This window comes from Oreochromis aureus, linkage group 18, assembly GCF_013358895.1.
Source record: "Oreochromis aureus strain Israel breed Guangdong linkage group 18, ZZ_aureus, whole genome shotgun sequence".
NCBI lineage: Eukaryota > Metazoa > Chordata > Actinopteri > Cichliformes > Cichlidae > Oreochromis > Oreochromis aureus.
Window position 1 is genome coordinate 16,386,319 of NC_052959.1, and position 14,409 is coordinate 16,400,727.

At 41.6% G+C, this 14,409-nt stretch overlaps 1 protein-coding gene across 3 annotated transcripts in view; it reads right to left on the reverse strand.

Annotated features, from left to right (window-relative positions):
* The window catches only part of LOC116316988 (dipeptidyl aminopeptidase-like protein 6), a 94,482-nt gene that overhangs the window by 72,466 nt on the left and 7,607 nt on the right, over positions 1 to 14,409 (reverse strand). The window contains exon 1 of one of the 3 annotated variants that reach the window (XM_031735645.2): positions 5,010 to 5,923. The exons of the other annotated variants lie outside the window; for them this stretch is intronic. Within the exon in view, the coding sequence (XP_031591505.2) occupies positions 5,010 to 5,201 (192 nt within the window). The 5' untranslated portion in view covers positions 5,202 to 5,923. Of the gene's footprint in view, positions 1 to 5,009; positions 5,924 to 14,409 lie in introns of those variants that run through there. 3 annotated transcript variants of the gene reach the window in all.

Consider the following 14,409-nt stretch of genomic DNA (forward strand, 5'->3'; position numbering starts at 1 on the left):
AATTAAGTTCTAATTCTGCATCACCGGCTCACAAAATATTGAACTCCAGCTGCTTCATTAAAAGCTCTACAAGCTTATAAAGACATAACTAAACAACCTACAATCCTCTATGAACACACACAGGGCAACAGTTCATGTTTTCCCACACTTATATGTCTCATGCAATGATTTGCACATTAAAGTGGCTCCCTTCACATTTTTCCCCTCATACAGCATAATTATGATTACAGGAATAATCACATAATTATTAAAAATTAGAGCGTGCGCTTGCGTCTTGATTGTTTCCTTTGAAGTCTAACGTGGTGGCATCCAGACAAGAGAATTTCCTGGCATACCTCCTCATATAAAACATAAATATTTGTTCGTGGAAGTAATGGGAAGTAGATTTTTTCCCCTGTTTTCCATCCTTAACATTCACATCTGGCTTTCTGCACTGATGAAAAGGGAGTTTGCCTCAGGACTCGTGATCATTTTGGATTAGCATGCCAAGTAACAAATCCGGTGGCATCCTTCAGTAAGCAGTCGTCATCTGAAGCACACAGTTAGCCTTTCCTCAAAGATAATGAGGACAGCCTAACACATCTCATTGCTCTCTTTCTTTTATCTGGCTGCTCTTCTTGAGCTCCGTCTGGCTGATTTATCTGAGCTCTGGACCTCAAAGGAAGCACAGAGCTAAACGAAGACTTGGGAACCGGGCCAAACTGTCTTACTCAGATCTGGAGTATGTCTAAGCAGAAGGCACAGTTAAGGGGACGCATGAGGACAGGCTGCGAGTTTGCGTGCATGTGCGTGTTTGTATAAGCCCTGGGCAGTCTATCCAACATGAATTCAATTTTAAGTCACACAGCAAAGGTGATTTATGATTCATTCCTTTTGAACATCAATTTCCTTCTGATTCAAAACAGAATCTAAAAAAATTTAGTGCGCAGGGAATTTTTTCTCAGATAAAACGTTCCAAAAGGAAACTTAATTAAATTAATTAAAAGAGGATATGTAGTTTAATGACGCTTTCAATGCTGAAGAGCTGGCAGTGTCCTGAAATACAATGGGTTCACTACAAACAAACTCCTGTAATTACTAAAGGGAAATCAGAGAGCTCAAAGCTCTTTGTGCTTGTCCCCAGAGATACAGCCTGCCCACTTTGCCATTTCAAAAATGCTTCTTTGGCCCTCAGGGACGCCATCACACCATCTCTTTGTCATAAGGGCATATTATATATGTGTAAAAAGAGCCAATTAAAAAGTAAAATGAAACCACATTTTCAGCATACTTCGGTTGATTTTAAAAGCGGGAGCCCAGACCGAGATCGAAATATTAATGCATTATAGAGCAGCGTGCTATTCTGAGATTAAGGTGGCCCTGTGGGAAATGAGCTTTTCACTAATGACTAGTGCTTATAGTCAGACATGAATACAGCTGTCATTGTAATTAGCAGCAGGGGGTCTGTTTTTAGCTATTTTGGGGATAGAAACGATGAGAATCAGGAGGACTCTGTGGCTTTAATTCAGTAAAATGTTCAACTTATTTAGAAAACTGACAGCCTTCATCACCAAATCATAAAATCTAGATTAGAGCTCCATAAAAGGATCATGAGAAGTTTAGCCCTGGTATAAATGGAGGTTGACTCTGTCCTTCGTTTGTAGTTATACATTTTTAAGGCTTACTCATTACATCAGATGATGCTTATTACAGCTGAAAATGAACCATAAGCATGGCCTTTAGTAAATCATTGATCACAAGAATTTAGATTTGATGTCTTTTTTAAAGGAAACGAGAAGGAAATGTTAAAAAGAGCAATATTTTTATCATGTGGTTCTTTATAATTCTGGGCTACATTAATTCACAGTAATTTCTTTTTCATATTTTTTCTTATAAGGTTTTATCACATGTCTTAAGGTCTCTATAAAAAGGGTAATTCAACCACCTCCTCTTTATTTGTCAAAGAAAAACAGCATGAATAATGTTTTTATTACTCGATATGTTGACTGTGAGTCACGTGTCATTATTCCAGATCACAGGGCGAGACACAAGCAAAAAGGGATGTGGGGTTTTTTTCTGTTATGTAACCTATAAAGAAAATGTCAATACAGGCCGAGTCACGAATGTGTCTCCAGGCTCCAGCCTTAAGGCAAAACGCTACCCTGTTTCACCTTTATATCCAACAGTTAATTAGGGATGTTCACAGGCCTCTATTTACAGTAAAGGGTAATGAGGAGGAGAACGAACTACTGCTGATATCTCCCTAGGTGACGTAAACTCTACCATGAAACACTGACACACAGTGCAAAGCGAGAATTAATCTCATCACACACACACACACACACACAGCTCTCCGACAAACAAAGATGCAGTGCCTGCATTTTTGAACCCAAGAGCTCAGAAGAACACAGCAGCAAACAAATGAAACTGTTGTTTACAAAAAATGTAATTCTTTCTGCTTTTCATTAACTCAGAGTAAACCCTCAGACGCACGAGTGTTTGCTGGTAAATATTTGGATGAATGAAATTAAATTCACGAATGTCCAATTCAGTTGTTTGCTTCTTCCGTCTGCAAAATAAAGGAGAACAACAACAGCGCGGGCAAACTTTTGCCAAGGAGGGAGGGATTGGAAATTGTACTTCTTGAAATGGTCTCCCCATCTCTTGAGGCAAAAGGCAATTTCATGCTCCAGCACGACTCACGGGGACATTGGGACTAAAGGTGACCTCAAGGTTAATAGTGCAAATGTAATAAATTGGAAATCTTGCAGTACAATAACAACTTCTGACTTCATGGGTAAAATGATGTCTATTTGTTAAGAAAATCATGACTGCCAAGTCGCCAGTAAAGAATTATCCATAAAAATGAGGTTATAAGCTTAAAGGAAGCAATGGTAGGTTATTTCTTTTTGTCCAGAGGCGTATAGGACACAGCCAGAGGACTATACTTCTGTTTCCTGCAGAAAACAAGCAACACATTTCCTAACAACTCATTTCATCAAGTCTTTGTGCAGACGGAATGTGAGATTCCAGCCAATCTGAAGCCTTCTGCGAGTTTTCGCTAATTGGTGGATGTATGGCTGATGCTACATAGCTAGATAGATATGGATCTTTTTGGGGCTGAAAAAAAGAGAAACATGTAACACAAATGTCAGAAATGTTTAGGGGACAAAATTGTCTGAGAGCTCTGCACTTCATGTTGTGTTTGTTTTCAGAAATGGAAACAGAATGACACAAAACCAGCACTTTGTGTTTTCGCCATAAATGAACCAGGGATCTTTTGCTTGTTAGGTGATTGCGTAAACCACTAAAGTTTGGAGGCACTGGGCGCTGTCGTCTCTAACAGGCACAAAGTCCAAAAAGCCATCTTCTAATCTGATAGAGAAAGGCTGAAGTAAAGCATTTTGGTTTTTGTATGAGAAGCAATTTCACGTCATGGCTACAAGCAGACAAACAGTGAAGTAATAAAAACCATAGTGATGATGTACCTGTCATTAAATCTAAAAAGCACAGAACAAAGCCAAACACAATCCAGCAGGACTGAGCAGAAAAGCCATTCCAACAATGTTTCATAAACTGAGCCTTCTTATTATTTTTTCCCATGTAGTACAACCTATCCAGGACCAGTTCTTGCTACTGCAGTGCCTTAGGAAACATTTGAACTCAACCTTGGATTAGCTGGTGTGTAACAAATGATTTAACTGCAAAAACTGAGTGTGTGAGTGTGACAGGTCATCTGACTAATGTGTAAAAAAAGTACAGACTGTGATTTAATTCTATCCGCATTGAGAATATTTAATGATTATTAATAACTCTCTCTGCTGAAACCCTCCTGATGATTCTGCAGCTGTAAATATCCCCATGAAGCTGCGATTATTGGATGAACTTTAAGGAAAGACTCCAATAAACAGCTGTAAGCAGCAAGCACCGCCTTCAGATTCCCCTGGGTTACATTAAATATTCGTCAAACTCATTAATAACCTGTTACAGACAGGTCTGGCTGTGCACCCGACTGTGTGTCTTTTGTATATATAGCTGTTAAGCTGTAAGTATGGAAATGTCTAGATCACTGCAGCCTGACAGTAATATTTTGTTCAACTTTTAGATAGTAGTTCCCCGCTACAGCCTCTCTTTTGTAAAACCAACAATCCGACTTCTACGGGCAATCTGAGGAGTCGCCCGCACCCACACTGCAATTTATCACATGTGGCTTCAATTTATAATGCTCCAGGGAACATCTGTATGCGTAGCTTCCTTTTAGATCAGCTGTTTACTGTGAGTGGTGTCTTTAACAGTGCTTGGGGCACATTAGTGGCATATTTTTAAAATTGAACTATAAATTTGACAAAATATTTCTTCCTCTCCTTTGCGTCCCTTGTGCTGTTGAGGCTCCAGGCAGCTGCCTCGTTGAGCTGGCCCTCAACTTATCCATCAAAATCCACAGTGAGAATTTGAACTGTTATGCTAAAGGCTTGTGTGTGTGTTTGTGTGTTGGGAGGGGGTTTGGGGTCATGGTTGGGCCAAACACCCTCTTCATGAACCTCTCAAAAATGAGTCAGACGCTTATGTTTTGTCACGTTCTATAACTACAACACTGCTGTGGTGCTGTTTGCAGTTTCAGCACCACGGTCAGCACCATGCAACCCACCAGCGGATCTCTGCAGACAGATATGAAACATATGGAGCAGAAAGTGTTGATTTTTACATCAAATCATCATCATGGTCACCTGGAGCACATCGAGCTTTAACGCTAGCATTGCTGACATCCATTAGTAGTGGAACAGATGAATATTTAAAAAAAACACTGCAACACAAGCAGAAGCAACATAATAATGGAAGAATGCAGCTGCCACAGAATATAAACCAAGCTTTTGAAAGTTTCTTCAACATCTTTTAAAAGTGAAAGCAGTGTGAGAGCTTCAGGGAGGCCTGGTGGGGTCCGAATGAGTGTGTTTGAAGAAATACTGTCTAAAATGTGCATAACTGTGGTTTTATGCATGAAAACAACAAAGAAAAAACTAATTTCTTACGTCCTCATCCTCCCGCAGGCATTTTTTGCGGTACTGGACGTGAGGTCTCCCATCGACGAGTTGCTGAGGGGTCTTCGCTGCGTTTTCCTCGTCTGCAACCTGTCCACCAAGAAGGTGGCTGGCCTCAGGTGGGTGCGGAAAGGAATTGGTGGTATTGATCTTTCCGGTGAATCTCTGGTACAGCGAAGCCATAATACTGGTCCGGTTCAGATAAAAAAAAAAACAACAACAACAACAACTTACAGCATGTCAGAGTCACAAGCAGGTCTCGTCTGATTGTGTGGCTTGGACAGTCTGTTGGGTTTCTTTGCGCTTCGAAGAGAACCGATGGCAGGCAGCCAGCTTTCACCTCCGGGATGGAGCAAAAAAAAAAAAAAAAGACGAGGTGAAGATACTTGGCTAGTAAATAAGCATCTGTGGATGACTCACGGCGTTGGAGTGATAGACCAATATAAAGCCGGATCATTCGCAGCCGTGTCCTTTTAGCTTTGCCCAGGCGCACGGCAGACTGGTGGGCTGTAGGTGTCAATAGTTGCTCTCTTCTGTATTCACGACACGTTGTCTCCCCTCTTCAGTTTCCTGATGCCTCCTTTCAGAGAGATGGCAGGCGGATGCGCTGAGTTTCCATCAGATATTCGATCTTCCAGATGACTCCGAGTGATTGTCCACCTCCCCCCCGCCAAAAAAACAAAAAGAAACGAGCAACAGATACTGATTCGACTCTTTCGGCTCTGTTTATACCGGACTGACCTCACATATGAAAAGTGTGAAGGACGCAGAGAGCCCGACGGTACTCACCGCAGACGCGCTCTGCATGTGAAGTGACCAGCGCTGTGAGAGCAGCTTTACTGTAGCACTACTGTCACTGCACTTCTTTGTGCGCTGCTTTGCGCCCAGAAATGCGCCAGCGATGCACAGATTCGCTTGTATTTACTTCGATGTGAAAGCGCAGAATAAGAAGCCTCTCTCATTTATGATTTCATGAGCGAGGTTGTAAAATTGCCTCTCATGTGACTGCGTATGGTCCCAGGACGGAGCTCTAGTGCCTCTCTGTGGCGCTCTGGATTAGGACAGGCTGACCAAACGCCTCTTATGATGTGTATTCCACATGTGACACAACAAACAGGGAAGTTTTTTCTTTAAAAATAGAAAACAGAAAATACTCTGAAGCACAGCATATATTTGAGTCACACAACTGGATAAAATAAAAGGAATATATATTTAAAATGTGTACAAACATGGTTAAACTTAACCTTTGCAGCTTCTTAGAGCCTGATGAAAACCTTTCTTGAAAGCCTTCCATGAAAATGCCCCTTCCCTACTTCAGCCCAATATTTTCATTCAGTTCACAACCACAAGTGTTATTCAGCTCATAACACTGCAAGTGATTTCATGCTTGAAATGCTCACAGAGGCCACAGCAATGCAGCTCTGGTAAATGCAGAATATTGGCTTATATGCGATAGAGGGAGGGAGGGAAAGGCTCTTGGGTCAAAGTGTTCAGATCTCTGCCATCCCTGTCAAGAATGCCACAGGCCAACACGCCATGGCCTCTCACTCAAACTATCACCCAACTGGCGCTGAGCTGTATTTCTGGGAAATAGGTCATCTTCACAGGGGTACAACTTCAAAGCAGCACTAAAGCGCAGCTCCAAACAGCTCTGCACACACTCTGCTGAACACCACCGTTTTGCCTCTCTCATTAAGTGAAATCAAGTTCATTTGGCAATCATTTGCAAAGAGTTATCAAGGTGAACTGACTAGAGTGGTAGAAATGAAAAAGGTCTATCTTGAACTCTGAATAAAGAGTGAGTTTCAATTAAATTTCTTTTATAAATGGCGAGTCATCTCGAGTCCTGAAAGAACTGCTGAAGGCTCATTGATTCGTGTCCAGAATTATGAATATAACCCGAATAATAGTATATCTGTCTGGAATACAGAATATTCATTTCAAATGTTTGGTCATTTACAAAACAAAACAAAATAAGGATAGTGGACATTACTCCCCATTCTCCCCTTCCTCATGAGTTTGAGTCATTTTTTCCTTTGACTCAAAGTATGATTCAAAAAGTAATGAACTTTGTTTGATGCTTTGTCTACCTCGTAATTGGAGTTTCAGCAGAAACTTGTGCTTTGGACTGAACATCTCTGGGCTTCCAGCAATCTCTCGCCTTCCACAGTGGCTTGCCTCGGTCCTTGTCATTTGTTTCCCTAGTTCATAAATGCCTTTTCCTGGGTCTGCGCACCCCTTGGGAAATAGGCCTGAGTCACTTGACATCAATCCCAGCCTCTCTGATAGATGTCTTCCAATCTCCCTCACCTTGTTGGGGAGCTATTGTGAACTGCCTGACTGCTTTAAAGCTCCCCTCAGGACAGCGCCGGGGAGCCCGGGCTCAGCTTGACTCCCCTATCGCCTCCTCACAGACACAGCAGATGACTGGAGCTACGCCTTTCCCTGCTCCCACAAACACCACTGCAGTCAAGCTCTGCATTATAGGTGGTAAAAATTTGAAGAAGCATGTAATAACCAGGTATAATGACAATGATAGCTGCAGTAAAACCTCTGTGGGTAGCTAATGGTACTGTTGGAGCCAGTGCAAGCTAAAGCTTACCTCGCTTGTGATATGGAACATTGTAATTATATTTCAAACATGTCACAGATGCATTTTATTTCAAATGATACGATGCACTTTGGTGCACTTTATGACGCTGTGAGTGATGGCTTTATGAAGCTCCGCTATGCAGTAAACTCCCCTCAGTGAGTTTATTTTTTAATTCCAGTGAGGGACTGACACACCAACTTTGCCAGAAATTTTACTAACTGAATGCACAGATGTTATTTTATTATATGAGGACCAGAGGGAAGTCATTATTTTTCTCCTCCTCAAATGAAATGAAACAACGCCAAAAAACTGGTGATCATGTTCTCCGCAGAGAGGCGGAAAACTGAGGCAGCCTGGAGGTATAAAAAAAAATCCCACAATAGCATTAAACATTATTAGCAAGAAAGAGTAGAGGGAAACCAAGAAATCTGAGAGAGAAAAAAGAAAGTAAATCTTTTTATAATTGCACACACACACACAAAAATCATTTTAATGTTTGCTCTTTTCTGTTTTAGATCTCCTGCCTTGGAAATTTTTAAGAATTAAGTGTGTTTGATCTTATTTTCTTAAAGTTTGACATCTTTAAAAATATGTACAACAAAGGTAAGCTGGATATTAAGCTGCACAGCAACACTCTCATGCATACTGTTATTTCTATTACCATAAACAGGATACCATACAGCATATACTACAGTGTGGTGTCTATATAAATTTAGATAATCATTCACAATGCAAATATTAATGTATTTGTATGAAGTGAAATGCCACTGCAGCCCAACATCTTTCCATCAGCATTCCACACAGCACAACAAAATGACACAAATTAATTGGATGGAAGAGGAGACCGATCAATCAATCGATGTTTTGCAGGCGTGCAGTAATATCTAATTTCCTCTGAACATCACTCAGCTGAACAAGGAAATTGCTGAACCCCTCTACATGCATGTAAGAGAGAACAGATTCAGTTACAGCCCATCATAATCACATTTTTCCACCATTCTCCATTCGGCATTAGCTGGACACTAATGATTTCTCTCGACGCTGTGCTGGGACAACCATGACAACAAGTTTCTTTATCACCCCGCTGCCGGTGTCGGATTACATGCCCCGTTTCGCTGTGGCCTGGGCACATACATTTTATCTTGAAGCTCTTCTCGAGACAGTCCATTACCGAGCTGTAAATAGCTTGCTCTCACATCGATTAAAAATCATCACAAATAAACTTGTGTACATCAAATTTGTCCAATTATCAGAAGCAGTCTTCAAGAAGGAATTACACGCCGTAACTCATTAAAATGCCTCCAGATCAAATGTTTTCAGGCTGCAAGGCGCGTCTCCTCAGGGGAGCACAGAACAGAGGGAATAGATGTGTTTTGAAGATGCTGCATGAGGTGAAAGGGGCAGATTTGTGGCATCACTGTAACAACAACAGCAGGTCAGCCACAGTTTGGTGCGCACTTAGCAGCATTGTCAACAGTTAGGACAGAACATCCATACAGCAATATATCGTATAAAAGCATTAACTCACATTGTATGTATAAACTCTGGCCTCAAACGTGCATAATTTTATTAAAACACCTTAAACACATTTCCTTCACAGCATGGGTTACCCCAGTCACGTGACTTCCAGAGGCAAAGCTTATCAAATGAATGAAGGACAAGTAGATGCCTGTTCACTCACTTTGCATTGTAATTCACAGATGAAAAAATGGTGGGAAAGAAATCAGAGAGCTAATTAATCAAACGGACGTATTGGAACAGTTATTATAATACACACACTGATGCTACAATGCACTGCACATCTTGGTATTTGTTTACACAGGGATCATGATTTTTGTAGCTTATTGTCATGCAAAGTGTGAAGTTTTGCAGCATTTCTGTATTGTGATACCACAAGATACTCTTAGATTCCCACAATTAGTGAGACAGACAGACAGACAGATAGATAGACAGACAGATAGACAGATAGATAAACAGATCGATAGATCGATCACCCATTGCTCACAGGATAGAAGCATCTTTCTCCATCAGTGTTTATCAAAATTGAATTGTGCGTCACTGAAAGCCAAAGTCTGTGAGACTGCAGAGTCTCACAGTCCTTATCACTGAATTACGCCCTAAGACTACATTACAACACTTGGCTCATTTCGGGCCATGTAACAATGGTCACTTCAATTACTCTTGGATGCAAGTACTGCATTCATTACACTTCTGGTCCGCTGCACAAAAGAAGGAAGCTGCCACAAATCACTGACACATATTTAGTCTCATATAGGTAACACTTTATGTGTGAATCATTTTGATGACCTTCCTACTGTAAATTCACATAAATGTAAATATTGCCATTTCTAACCTGTTCTAAGCCCTTATTTGCTGAGTCCTGCATAAAATCCATTCCCTGAGTGAAACTAGTTGAGCATGTTTCCCATTGGAAGGGGAATATTATCTTCTATGGAGAGCTGAATCTCCCAGTGTATTACAAGTGAAGGGAAGCTATGCACTGAGCCCAAATTGAAATGGCAGCAGATAAGTCACTGAGGAAATGGAGTTTAATGCTGGCTGATGCTGTAGAATAGACTGTGGTTTGAGGGGGGAGCAGCAGACTACAGCTGTGGATTGTGGCAGTGGCAGATGATGGGGAGAAGAAAGAGGAAGGAATCGAAGGGGGAGATAGGAAACAGAGAAACCAAACTAGAGCATGTCACTAAAAATTTACTGTCAAATGTGTGTTAGGGTGCGGATAGAAAGATAGTGTGCACAGCAAAACGAGAGCTGAAAATGGATTATGACAAATGAATTGAAGGAGTTTATGGTATGAGACATGCGAGGCTTAATGCAAACTGCCCTGCACAAGTTATTGATTGGTATGACCCTTCTGGTCATTTATTATTCCACGTGGCACAAAATGTAAGTATATTTGTGATCTGGAGTGCTGCACAAATCTAAACGCTGCTCTGCAGGAGAGAGGTTTGGAGCTACGGGCGTTCCTTTCTCTAACTTCCAGAAAGCTACAATTTACATAATTTTAATTGCTCAAGAACACCAAAGTCGCACAGCAACTTCTGCTCGTCATCAATCTCCCTTGTAGCCCATTTGCATGCAAACATGAGAGCAGTATACTGTCAGCATTTAATCTAATGAGTTGACCTCAAAGTCAAGTCTGGAGGATTTTCACATAAACAAAGATTAAGCAAAGAAAAGGCAATGCAAAGCAGTAGTTTTAAAACATCTAACACGGCACTGCAATCATACTTTCATATCTAACTTTTCCTCACAGTGAGCAGTTCACACTGAAGTCATTATGTGGCAACATCACAAAGACTAACAATGAGGCGCAAGGTATTCTCCACAGCGTATGCAGCCAGCCATTCATTAGAAGTCGCCTCTTGAAAGAAAATTAAAAGTGGTAAGCATTTGTCCATCAAGATCCTGGCAGAGGGGAGATGAGGACCCGCCGCTCTCTTCCTGCCTGTCCAGTTGTTATCAAAAACAGCCAGCAGCCTGTTCTGTCAGTAGCAGGAGGCTCACCCACAAACACAGACATTCCCCCACAGCGTGTCATGCATGCTAAAAGGGCCCCTTACCCTTCTGGAAGGAGTGCTGGTGTCTATCTTCAGCTGGGTGGCTATGAGGACAGACATGGTGAAAAGTGCCACTTGCCTTCCCCTCTCGCTGTGCTCACACCTTTGTGCTGTGAAGTTGGGGCTGCTGGAGGTGTCTGAGAATTCCTCCCCCCCACCCCGCCAACCTCCTCCCCTTCCCCTACAGCTAAGGGAAAGGATGACCTGGGGGTCCGGGAGCCCAGCGAGAACGCCTCCCTCTCTACTCGCCGGGTGAATCAATCACAGACACTGGCATCGTCTCCAAAGGGGGGGACGGGAGAGGTGGTGGTACAGGCTCCTCCAAACGTTACTTATCTCTGCCGCCCTTACTCCCTCCCTCCCTGGCTCGCTCGCTGCCTCAACTCCTGCACACAAATATGCTTAAACTCTCTCGACAAGACTTTGCTCAGCAAAGGTGGAGTTGAATAGTGTAAGTAAATCTCTCTCACACACACACACACACACACACACACACACACACACACACATACATAAATATACTGTAGCATATAAACAATAAAATGTTCCTCAACATATTAATAACAATATTGCCTGCTAGGCTTTTTTCTCTTTGAGTGTGCGTGTGTGTGTGTGTGTGTGTGTGTGTGTGTGTGTGTGTGTGTGTGTGTGTGTGTGTGTGTGTGTGTGTGTGTGTGTGTGTGTGTTTCCAATGTGTGTAAATATTACCAAGAAATTGATCATTTCACTCAGCATTGCAGCTGGGTTGTGATTAAGCACAAGTAATATTTATGCTTCCTGTCTTCTCTATCATAAAATACAACTCCGCCCACCTGCCCAAACACACATGCACACACACACACACACATCAAGCTACACTGACAGGACAGAAGCCTGGCACAGGCAACACTACTGCAGATTTATTTATGTAGCATTTGTACCTCCCGTAATGAATCCCAGGGCTGAGACTGAGTAACCAGCTTATTTAACTGAACCGTAGCACTGAGCCACAAAACAGTAGCAATGAAATGGCTTTTATAAAACTAGAAGAGGTGATATTTCTAAGTGAAAAGCCAAACTGCCCTCTCCTTCTGCATCTAACCCAGTCAGCTGAATATGACAAAAGCCAGAGGCAAGACGCCCTAAGAGGACCGGCACAGACAGCATGAATGGCAAAGTGTTCATAACTCATTCATTTAAAATGGCGCACAGCAGGATCCAAGCGTAGTAAATCACAAGGCCACCTCTCACACCCAGGCTTGATATGGACTCAGGTTTTGAATTATACCCTCGTGTTGATGCTGTCCAGCATTTTGCTTGTGTGTGAACTCAGGATGCTGAAGTTGTGTGAACACCAAAGTTGTAAACAGTGCAACGTCACTAAAGCGCTAACGCTGCCCCAACTTTTACACTTCACAGATGAAAGAACATGTTAACTAATTTGACGTTCGTGAGCAGAAGGTGACCTTGACAGTTTGTTAGTGGGCAAGTGACTAACATAAAGTTGAGCTGCCTGCGTTCTTATTTCATGCATGGTGGCATGTATTACACCCTGTGGTAAGACCTGGTTTGAGGTTTCACGGTGATTCATAAATACTTGCATTAAAAGTCAGCTACATTTCTTTTTGACCGTGACTCATGAGCCTGTTTGAAGCCAGAGTCTTCCCCCGCAGCTGCAGCAGTTTATCTCTAATGGCCGCCGGGCTTCGGCTCATATTTTACATGTTTGATTTGCACACAGACAACAACTCCACAGTGACGGCAGCAGCTGATGAATTGCAGCGCTTATTTAAATGTAGGCAGCATAATCACAGCACACAAGACGATCAACGTTTAAATTAAACCACAACAACACAAAAGAAGAACAGCTGCGCTTGTTTAGTTTTTTTCTTTCTTCATGTTAACAGGACCGGCATTTTAGGCCGCTCAACACTGAGGATAAAGATGAACTGTAGTTCACACGCGCCACAGGAGATGAGGTTTCATCAAAGAGAGTAATTGCTCTGGTGACTTTACCAAAGGATAATAAAGTCTTTCAAGTTCATAGAAGAAATGGCGGTTGTAGTTATAGCTATTTCTGTTAACAAGCTCATTTTATGCCGTGACATTTCCCCAGGGTCCTTTAAACAAGCCCCTGATTGGTCATCTTCTGCATTCATTTTTCTCACATTTACAGCCACGACATACACTCCTATGATTATGAATAATGCTGGCTCACAATAAGTCACTGTAATTGCAATTAGTATAAAAGGTCAACGTGGTTATTGCTGTAGAGCACAGAGGTGATGTAGTGTTTTATCACACCGACAGAGCATTAACCATGCACAGCTTGAAATTCTTTACGTATTTACTTATAGCACTGCTTATATTCACTTACAGAGTCCGTCCATTTGTCAGCATCTGCTGATTTTGCAGAACATGAGCAACCATCAATGCATTTTAAGAGCTGATGTCAAAACACAATCATTAATAACGTCTACAATTGATAGCACGCATAATATTCAGGAGACATTAGTTTATTGCATATAAATCGCAATGACAGTTTGCATTTCTGTGTTTTTAAATCACATATCAGCATGGTGAAGGGACTTCTGTGAGACACATATGGGCCTCCAGATCTAGTGAGAAAACAAGATTTAGCATTCAGCCCAGTGGAGATAATGAAATCATCAGTTTATGTTTTGGTTTGTGTGGAAGTGTCTGCTGCAATGGTGTATCCAGCTTCTTAATTGAATTTTTATACCATAATTTGCCTGGTAATACCGAAACAGCTCCACAGTTGTGGTTAGAAGGACATAACAGCTTGATGATGTCATCAGACACAGTTATAAAGCGGAGGACACATACAGAGGCAAATATGCATGCTCATACAAACCTTATCATACCTGAATGTTTTAGCATTTCACACAGAATTTGTCCGGTAATTGTTTGATTTTTTTTTAAATCTCTGCAGCAGTGTTGAAAATATTTCTCCTTTCAATCCACATACAGTTGTGGTCAGAAGTTCAGATACAGTCATCATGGCCATGAATGTCATTGAAATTTGATGCTTTTAACAAATTCTTTGAGCTGTTCTTTTTACAGGATGGAAAGTTTCTATTTCTCAGCATAAAAATCATTTTTTTCCAGCACTCATTGGACTGACCAACACTCTCCAAGTAAGAGAGTTGTAGATTTCCACAAGTGAAGAAAGTCTCCTGGAGCCATTTCTAGATAACTCCAGATTCCAAGATCAGGT